Source organism: Neoarius graeffei, chromosome 3 (genome assembly GCF_027579695.1).
Source record: "Neoarius graeffei isolate fNeoGra1 chromosome 3, fNeoGra1.pri, whole genome shotgun sequence".
NCBI lineage: Eukaryota > Metazoa > Chordata > Actinopteri > Siluriformes > Ariidae > Neoarius > Neoarius graeffei.
This window is the reverse complement of record NC_083571.1, coordinates 72196168-72206826: the sequence shown is the minus strand read 5'-3', so window position 1 is coordinate 72206826 and position 10659 is coordinate 72196168. Positions and strand designations below refer to the sequence as shown.

At 40.8% G+C, this 10659-nt stretch overlaps 1 protein-coding gene across 1 annotated transcript; it reads left to right on the top strand.

Moving 5' to 3' along the window:
* The first annotated feature begins 467 nt into the window (after window positions 1-467).
* Window positions 468-6708, top strand: rps6 (ribosomal protein S6). The gene is made up of 6 exons (XM_060917234.1): window positions 468-560; window positions 1614-1745; window positions 3847-4057; window positions 5297-5443; window positions 6245-6402; window positions 6565-6708. Exons 1-6 carry the CDS (start codon window positions 555-557, stop codon window positions 6658-6660), a joined length of 750 nt encoding a protein of 249 aa, XP_060773217.1. The 5' UTR covers window positions 468-554; the 3' UTR covers window positions 6661-6708.
* Window positions 6709-10659: the final 3951 nt, after the last annotated feature.

Below are 10659 nucleotides of genomic sequence, written 5' to 3'. Positions count from 1 at the left end.
TAAATTTAGACACAAAACATCAGACACAAAGTCTGCTTTCCCCCCCGCCTCAGAACTCAGCAGTAATTTCTGAACAGTTCACACAGGGTGGGGTCTCACTTCAGCCATTATCTAGATATATTTTATTTAGTAGATATTAATAATTATAATAGTTTTTATATTGTGAAGCATTTTAAAACATAATACTTTTTAATAAACACCATGATACGGTACAATTTTGTTATTCATTTTAATGACGTTACAGAGATGAGTATTATTATCTAATTATTGTATATATCTAGAAAACAAACAAATAAACAAAAATAAATAATATTCACCACTGTAATGACTTTGTTTTAAACTAAATAATTAATAATAATAATAATAATAATAATAATAATAATAGGCGACAGAAATGTATATTCCTTGTATTTCTGGTGAATGAATTCATTGAATCAACGCTTCAGGAAGTTGCTGTGTGAAATCTCGCGATGTTTGGAGAGTGTATGTGAGAGTACGCGGCGGGTTTCCGGCCTCTTTCCCGTGGTGGACTCCTGTACTTACGGTCCCCCAAAATGAAGGTGAGCTTCCTGAAATGTGTATTTTTTTAACGTTCTGTTTTACTATCGGCTCTGAATATGAGCGGATTCTGAAAGTACACACAGTAAATATGTGTAATGCGTTTACTGGAGTATTGTAAAGTTTATCTGTGAGGCAGATGATGATGGATTATACCGGGCTGCGGAGCGGCTAACTGGCTAATCACAACATGGCGGTGTTCTGAAGCAGAAACGCGAGAATTCTGTCCTGTGTGATGGAAGTGGTGTTGGAGCGAGCGTTTGTGGTTCAGCTTCAGTGGGTTTGTGGATAAAATGTTAGTGTTTAGAGTGTTAATAACACCACTTTAGCTAATTCGTGTCCAGTTCATGGAGCACACACAAACCTGTCGTTATACTATAAGATTTCTGTTGTACAATATTTCCAGAATATTCTTCAAACTGTAGTGTTCCTATAGCACAGCCTTATAAACTGGCTCATTTCAGTAAGGTTCTTATAGGAGTACTGTAGAATAGTTAGTGTTATTGATTGTGATATTTTGTGTAGTAACCCACTACCAAAGAGGGTTTTTTTTTCCCCCTCCTCCAAAGGGATGAAGGTTAAAATGAAACCGGGTAACGTTTTATGAATTAAACTAATCCTGATTCAGGTAGATTTATTAGAGGTGGCTAAAAAAACAAAGTAAATCTCCAGCCCTAATAATTCTTTGTTAGGATTAAAAAATCCACTCTGGGGAGAAACTTGGGTTGCATTGCAGATGTGTTGTGAACAACTTGTAACAGACCTGTCTCGGATATTATAAGTTTAATATTTTAATCTCATCCCATATATCATGTTATTTGTGACATTGATAGCTGTATCTGTACCATTTCCAGTTTAGAAGAGTATAGCTCCAGATACAAGTCCACCCTGACATGAACTTTAACTTCATAAATTTGACAAAATATTGGAGGTGAAATCCTGAAATGTTTTCAATACAATTCTGTTTTATAACACACATGATGTGTGTCTGTGACACAAAAATGTCAAATATCCTGCAATATCAATACCACTGAGTGATTCATCTTTTTCTGCAGCTCAATATCTCTTTTCCTGCCACTGGCTGCCAGAAGCTCATTGAAGTGGATGATGAGCGCAAGCTGAGGACCTTCTATGAGAAGCGCATGGCCACCGAGGTGGCTGCTGACCCCCTGGGTGATGAGTGGAAGGTAAGTGTCTTGCTGTCACACCCTCCTCCCCTTTTGTATGTGTGTTTACTGACCTGAGCATTGTACTAAAGCATGTCATTCCTCTAGAGCTCTGTACTGCTTTAACGTGCACATCTTGGGTATATTTAGGAGCAAGATCAATGTAATTCTCTTATTTTATATTAAACTTTAGTCAAATATCTCAGTTTGCATTTTGGGCAATTTTTTTTTTTTTTTTTTTTTACCTTGTGCAATACCAGAAAAATTCAGTTGAAATCAAACCATTTGAGGCGAATTCGTCTGCCTCTGAAAAAACTTGGCATTTGGATTTCCTGGCAAACATTGATTTTCATGACGTCACGAGCAGGACGCCTCCTTCTGAATCCCATGTCGGCGTTGGTTTGTTTATGAGAAAACGACCTGGTAGTTTTCTGCAAATTTCTTAATCACATAATTATTAAAATGGTTAAACAGATGTATCGTAGGAGGGTGTAGCAACACCAATCATGATGGGATTAGTACTCATTGTTTTCCAAAAGACCGGAAAATGAGAGAGAAATGGGAGCGCTTTGTGCGAGGCACCCAGAAAAAGCTGAGGACCAAGCAGAGCCGAGAAAAAGACCAAGAAAATCAGCAATTCACAAGTTGACTGTTGCCAGGGTAAGAAATAAGAGAGACTGTACTCTAAATTGGGTGTTCCTGTGTTTGTGTGGTACACGGATAATGTTATTTATTGACACACACAAAAGTAACACAAAAGTAAACAACACGAAAGCGCTGGGCGATAATACACTTACTTCACATGTATCAAGGGATATGCGTGTCGGGGCTTGAGATCTTGGGACCTGTCAAACACATTAAATGTATATACAACCCTGCTTAGCCGATTCCATGTGTGTAGCTTATGAAATCTTTCTCCTACAGTAGCCAGTACTCTTCTAAATGAAGAAATAGCTCATCTCATTATCTCTAGCTGCTTTATCCTTCTACAGGGTCACAGGCAAGCTGGAGCCTATCCCAGCTGACTACGGGCGAAAGGCGGGGTACACCCTGGACAAGTCGCCAGGTCATCACAGGGCTGACACATAGACACAGACAACCATTCACACTCGCATTCACACCTACGGTCAATTTAGAGTCACCAGTTAACCTAACCTGCATGTCTTTGGACTGTGGGGGAAACCGGAGCACCCGGAGAAAACCCACGCGGACACGGGGAGAACATGCAAACTCCACACAGAAAGGCCCTCGCCGGCCCCGGGGCTCGAACCCAGGACCTTCTTGCTGTGAGGCGACAGCGCTAACCACTACACCACCGTGCCGCCCCATGAAGAAATATATAAATACATAATAGTAATTAGAAAAATATGGTTTATGTAACAATAGATGAGCATTGACACATGAATCCATGGGTTTAGAAGCTCAGGCGACAATTCCATATTTCAATGCAAAATCGCTAGCTGCTAAACTTGGTCTACACAGACTGTGCACTGAACCCGTGCAAGCTCTCTCAGCCTGCTGCGGATCCGCACGTGACGTCACGAATCTGGCTCCAGACTCCCTTGGGATTTTTCCAGACGCGTTTTATTTAATTTTTTCCTGCTGTAGACAGATGGCCTTGTGCAAAATTACCGTTCTGGAGAGTGTGTAAAGGGACATACTTTCATATTAAAAAAAACACACTAAATTGGTCCAGGATATGCACTTTAAAACCTTGTCTCTGTTCCCAGGTCTACAGCATAAACCACTTGACTTATTCCCAGTGTCTTTTTTTTTTTTAAAAATCTCTCAATTTATCTTTCTGGTAATATTTGAGCTTCAGTACATGTAGTGTGTGAGAGAGAGAGAGAGAGAGAGAGAGAGATCAGTGAATGTATGCATGTGATGGAGTGTTGAAACCAGAAGTTCGGCACACCAGTAGACCCTTTCTGGCTGGTCAGTAGCTCTAAAGGGGGGACAGTGTGGTGCCACAGTGAGTGGAGCTGCGAACCGGAAAACGGTCTGATCTGTACACACTACAGCTGGTCGAACAGCATTGCTCCGACATTCACTCTGCTGTTGTCCTGTGTAGGTGTGTCTTGTTGCCGTGTGACTAACCTGGGTGTGTGTTTGCATCTCTCAGGGCTACGTGGTGCGCATCAGCGGAGGAAATGATAAGCAGGGCTTCCCCATGAAGCAGGGTGTTCTGACTAATGGCCGTGTGCGTCTGCTCCTCAGCAAGGGTCACTCGTGCTACAGGCCACGCCGCACTGGGGAGCGCAAACGCAAATCTGTTCGCGGCTGCATTGTTGATGCCAATCTCAGTGTCCTCAACTTGGTCATCGTCAGGAAGGGTGAGAACCCTGGAGCTCATTACAGTATTAATGGGACGGAGTGAGTGTGAGATGTTGGGGGCAGTAAGTGGTGCCAGCTGGTCAGAGGGAAGTGGCTAAAGCATGCTCAAAAAAGTCGGTAGATGTCAGGCTGATTTGCATGTTATTGTTCTTGTAATCACTGGCATATCAAATTAGGGTACATGAAGGGAGATTTCAATTAACTGTTTGTTTATTAAAGTAAATTGGATCAGAATAGAGAAATTTATTTCTTATAGGAACATGACTTTAGTTGCAGTACCAACTGAACTTGTACACATTTACAAAATTCTGTGCTTTTGATCAAGAACATGGATGAAATGGTGATGGGATGTAGTTATGAAAGGAGGAAGCATGAGGGGTGGGGTAAAGTGATGCTCAGTCACTGAGGAGTCATGTCACCCTGCTTTCTCACTTTGAGTTTGTAGATCAGCCCCTGTAGTATGATATAGAGAGCTGTACTGAGTGCAGGACGGGTGGGGATATTTATATTTTTAGTAGTTTAGCATTATTTCTGTCAACTTTGCATAGGCAGTTCACATTACTTAATTGTACTGGGCACCAAATCTCATCTTGAGTATGAACAAAGTCTTGGTGTAAAATCAGTTGTTATTTTTATTGACTAGTGCAAAGATGCAATAAATTTGTTCTATTTTATATATACTGTTTAATCCACTCTACATAATTGTGCAGTTTTACATTATAACTTCTGTTAAGTGGTTGATTTTATTAAATTGGGGTAAATTGTCCTAATTTATATTGTGGTTGGGAAGTGTTTTATAAAGAAAAATTGGGGGGAGAGAATCTGCTTTTTTAAAAAATTGCAGTATATCTCTTATTTTGGATGGTGCCAAAGCAGCAGTGTTATCAGGTGAAGAAGCAAACTCCTGTGTTCAGGTTAACTCATTGGTAGACTGAACACAGCAAATTCCCATCAAGAAGAATTTTTGTAGTGTACACTAATGCATGTTAGGTATATTTAGTTGATGTGATGGGGTTTATAATGAACATGTATTACAAAAATGGGTTTTGGGGGGTGCCCCCCCCCCCCCCCCCCCCCTTTTTTTTTTTTTTTTTTTTTAAAGCTGTTGTAATGCCTAGTGTTTAGCCTGAACTTTCACTCTGTTGTACTGGAGCTTTGTTCTTTTGTTTTCCATTTGATGGTTGGAGCTTTCTTTTGTACATGAGTGGAAATTTAGCTGTGTGTGTGCTCCCCTGCAGGTGAGAAAGACATCCCCGGACTGACCGACAGCACCGTGCCTCGCCGCCTGGGTCCCAAAAGAGCCAGCAAGATCCGCAAGCTCTTCAACTTGTCCAAGGAGGATGATGTCAGGCAGTATGTGGTGCGCAGACCCCTCACTAAAGAAGGTGTGTGATTTGGATGCAGGTTTCTCTAAATCCTGATCGCTGGTCTGTGATGTTCATGTCACAGGTTAAACTGATTATTTGGTAACGCACTCTAATAAGGAATTACTGCAAATGTGAGCAGTTTTTAGAGTTGCAGTGTGGTTCAGGAGAAGCTCGGCACACCAATAGACCCTTTCTGGCTGGTCAGTAGCTCTAAAGGGGGGGGACAGTGTGATGCCATAGTGAGAGTGGAGTTGCAAACCGGATAACGACCTGATCTGTACACGGCACGGCTGGTCGAACTACATCGCTCCGACATTCACACACAAACATGTAAACTATCACTGTTTACAAATGAGTTAGAACCTAAATTTTGTAATATTAATGTGACTGTACATTATAACTAAACTGTCAGTTACACATTTTATATGCTTTCAGTTTATGCAGGGTTTTCTTTTTTTTTTAAAAAAAGCCTTGTTACCCAATTTACTCAGTTGTCTAAATCTGACATTTACTTCATAAATACTGATGTTGATTAACCTGTATTTTCTCTGTTAAAGAAAGGCAGCGCAAAAAAAACAAACTTGAGCATTGCAAATAGCTGAATTTAGTATGAATAAATGCTAAATGTTTTCAGTTGGTGACGCACTCAGCAGTGCATTAAGGTCCTTTAGGGTTAAGGATTGACTGTAATCAGGCTGCTTAACCAATGTAATATAAACATCAACCTTCAAGCTAAAACAGCTGACTAAACCTTTTTAAATGGAAGTTTCAGTTTTTCTCTCTGTTCTAAGTGTGTTAAACTGTCTAACTGTTCTTCAGGTAAGAAGCCCAGGACCAAGGCCCCTAAGATCCAGCGCTTGGTGACGCCCCGTGTGCTGCAACACAAACGCCGCCGCATCGCCCTTAAGAGACAGCGCACACAGAAGAACAAGGATGAAGCTGCGGAGTACGCCAAGCTGCTGGCCAAGAGGCTGAAGGTACGAGATGATCAGAGCTCCAGCTTTCTCACTGCTCCTAGGGGATGATCTCGGTCTAGAATTGTACATGGTTTTTAAATGAGCGTGATGGAATAGTTGTTGTGGAATGGCTTTTCTCCCCCAGTAAAAACTCACTCCGCTGTGTTCTGCTCTGTTGTACAGGAGGCCAAAGAGAAACGTCAGGAGAAGATCGCCAAGAGACGCCGCCTCTCCTCCCTGAGAGCCTCCCAGTCCAAATCCGAGTCCAGCCAGAAATAAAAACTCGCTTGTACATCACAAATAAAACATTATGATGATTTTGTTCAATTCTGCTGTCTATGTATTTTTTTTTTTTCCCTCCCCTTTCACCAGAAAGGAAAATCAAGATTAGAAATCCTCAGTTTACACCGAGCTTGCTTCTAAAAGCCTTTTTAAAGGGGTGGAGATTTTACTTGATGGTTGGCTTTTCCTGGCACGTTTGATTAGGATGTGGGTGATCCGACTCAGATTGTCTGAGGCTTGTGATGAAATTTCTTTTTGCTCAGTAGCTTACAAAAACAGACCTGCCAACCTTTATGCATTTTGCGTAGCAGATATGCATTTAGACATCAAACTACGCTGCTACGATTTAACACTTCAAAATACACAAAAAGCCATTGATGGCTTTGAGTTCAAAGATCTTTAATATTCCGGTTCAACTGTCTGTGCATTCGCGCACTAGGCAACTCGTCTATGGGTGTAACCGCATTGACCAGCAACCTGTAGAGAAAAGACTTTGACCAATCACAGCGCTAGTTTTAAACTCTTCAAATAGGCCTAGGCTATGAGGCTAAGCGGAGAGCCGAGGAGCCGTCAAAATGAAAGTAACGAAATTGATTTTCATCCCTCTCGGTCGATCTTCATACTGTGACTGGTTTTACAAGGGAGAACGGCGCTAAACACCGTTTCGAAGGTAAATGGGCAGGGCAAGGGTGAATAAAGCAAGGACAACCATCCTAACGTCATAGTTCAAAGCACAGTGTTCTGCCTTATCTGAAGGAAATATTTGTTCCAGCTTGTTTTGATATTTGACCCAGGCTTCTCAATCCAAAAAATATTGCATAGCCTAAAGTGAAAATATACTAGTGCATCTCAAAAAATTAGAATACCATGAAAAAGTTCCTTTTTTTCATAATTTAATTCAAAAAGGTAAACTTTCATATATTCTATATTCATCACATGTAAAGTGAAATATTTAAAGCCTTTTTTGTTTTAATTTTGATGATTATGGCTTATAGCTCATGAAAATCAGAAATCCAGTATCTCGAATTATTAGAATATTCCCTAAGATCAATCAAAAGGATTTCCAATACAGAAATGTCCAACTTCTGAAAAGTATATTCATTTATACACTCAATATTTGGGGCTCCTTTACCATGACTTACTGTATCAATGTGGTGTGGCATGGAGGTGATCAGTCTGTGGCACTGCTGAGGTGTTATTGAAGCCCAGGTTGCTTTGATAGTGGCCTTCAGCGTATCTCTATTTTTGGGTCAGGTGTTTCTCATCTTCCTCTTGACAATACCCCATAGATTCTCTATGGGGTTCAGGTCAGGCAAGTTGGCTGGCCAATCAAACACAGTAATATCGTAGTCAGCAAACCATTTGGTAGTAGTTTTGGCACTGTGGGTAGGTGCTAAGTCCTGCTGGAAAAGGAAATCAGCATCTCCAAAAAGCTCGTCAGCAGATGGAAGCATGAAGTGCTCTAAAATCTCCTGGTAGATGGCTGTGCTGACTTTGGAATTGATAAAATACAGTGGACCAACACCAGCAGATGACATGGCACCCCAAATCATCACAGACTGTGGAAACTTCACACTGGGCTTCAAACACCTTGGATTATGTGCCTCTCCACTCTTCCTCCAGACTCTAGAACCGTGATTTCCAAATTAAATGCAAAATGTACTTTCATCTGAAAAGAGGACTTTGGACCACTGAGCAACAGTCCATTTCTTTCTCTCCTTAGCCCAGATAAGACACTTCTGACATTGTCTCTGGCTCAGGAGTAGCTTGATATTAGGAATGCAAAAGTTGTATCCCCTTTCTTGAAGATGTCTGTTCGTGATGGGTCTTGATACACTGACACCAGCCAGGGGCGCAGATAGGATTTTTGAACTGGGGGGGACTGAGCTGTCAGCAAATGATTCCACTTTGTGTGTGTGTATATGTGTGTGTGTATATTATATACACTACCGTTCAAAAGTTTGGGGTCACTTTGAAATGTCCTTATTTTTGAAAGAAAAGCACTGTTCTTTTCAATGAAGATCACTTTAAACTAATCAGAAATACACTCTATACATTGCTAATGTGGTAAATGACTATTCTAGCTGCAAATGTCTGGTTTTTGGTGTAATATCTACATAGGTGTATAGAGGCCCATTTCCAGCAACTATCACTCCAGTGTTCTAATGGTACAATGTGTTTGCTCATTGCCTCAGAAGGCTAATGGATGATTAGAAAACCCTTGTACAATCATGTTAGCACAGCTGAAAACAGTTTAGCTCTTTAGAGAAGCTATAAAACTGACCTTCCTTTGAGCAGATTGAGTTTCTGGAGCATCACATTTGTGGGGTCGATTAAATGCTCAAAATGGCCAGAAAAATGTCTTGACTATATTTTCTATTCATTTTACAACTTATGGTGGTAAATAAAAGTGTGACTTTTCATGGAAAACACAAAATTGTCTGGGTGACCCCAAACTTTTGAACAGTAGTGTGTATACATGTTATTTCACCTCCCTCACTGCCATCACCAGGAACTACCTGCAGGCCAGGACAATGATAACATTTTAACATAGCCTATGGAAATCCAAAGTTTACACATTATCATCACGCGCAGAAATTGCAAAACTGCAAAACTAGTTTTAAAACCGCCAAGTTCCAACTGTTAACCATAGCGAGAGGCTGGGCTACGTGTGTGTGTGTGTGTAAAGTGTAAACCAGTGCATCCTGACTTTCTAACTATGCCTGTGTGTTGCGTGAGCGGCAGTCAGTCAACAACTTTTCGCAAAGTTTCCTTATGAAACAATATGCTCGATGCTCGCTGAAATTATGGCAGGGAACGCCAGATTAAACATTAAAACTGCCTTCTGAGCACTATATCTACAGGCTACCACCGAAAGGAGGAGGCTACCAGAAAGGCATCTCTACTCCGTACGATTTTACTTTCACTACGACATTACTTTGAACAGACTATCAAAAAATTGCAAGGTGATATGATAAAGTAAGGCACAGTTTACCTACAGTCATTTTTTTGTTTTTTTGAAAAAACGATGCAATCGTTTTCTGCCTTTTGGCACCCTTCATCATGCCGTGTTGGGGTCCTGAACTAGGAGCTGTCCCCGATATGCCTGTCAAACTTGTTGTGGGTAACCATAGCAACCAAGCTCGAGTTCGCAACCTGTGCAGTCTGCGCAGTTGCAACTATGTATGTACTGCTGTGCACCAGGGCCGTGCAAAGACCTTTGGAGGGGCAGGGGCTCAACATTCAAAAAAGGGCACTTGGAACAAATTTTATTTATTGTATGTATTTATTGAAGCATTAATATGAAAATATAGTTGATCTTGGTAACAAGACATGTCAGATAGTTCTTGTTCATTCTGAAGTGAAGATTAGTCTGACCTGTAGTTTTCTTTCTGACCCAACTGGACAGAGATCCACTGCCTTTTGCTGCCTCCCGCAGCTCCTTCTCTTTCTGCTTCTTTATCCTCTCTTTCCTTGGCATCTTTGCATAATGCAGGCTTTCACTTATTTAGAAAACGTTTCCCTATGTTTTAACTCAACTAACCTAAGCTACTATAACATAATAGTCTTGATAGAATATGTTGTGGACGTCGTCATTCAGCCTTAAAGGAACAGTCCACCGTATTTCCATAATGAAATATGCTCTTACAGTGGTGCTTGAAAGTTTGTGAACCCTTTAGAATTTTCTACATTTCTGCATAAATATAACCTAAAACATCATCAGATTTTCACACAAGTCCTAAAAGTAGATAAAGAGAACCCAGTTAAATAACTCAGACAAAAATATTATACTTGGTTATTTATTTATTGAGGAAAGTGATCCAATATTACATATCTGTGAGTGGCAAAAGTATGTGAACCTTTGCTTTCAGTATCTGGTGTGACCCCCTTGTGCAGCAATAACTGCAACTAAACATTTCCAGTAACTGTTGATCAATCCTGCACACTGGCTTGGAGGAATTTTAGCCCATTCTTCCATACAGAACAGCTTCAACT

Excerpts from the sequence above, each read along its gene's own strand:
- rps6 (XM_060917234.1), top strand. Across the intron at positions 1,746-3,846 it reads CCCTGGGTGATGAGTGGAAG|GGCTACGTGGTGCGCATCAG; the intron begins GTAAGTGTCTTG and ends TGCATCTCTCAG. Across the intron at positions 6,403-6,564 it reads TGCTGGCCAAGAGGCTGAAG|GAGGCCAAAGAGAAACGTCA; the intron begins GTACGAGATGAT and ends TCTGTTGTACAG.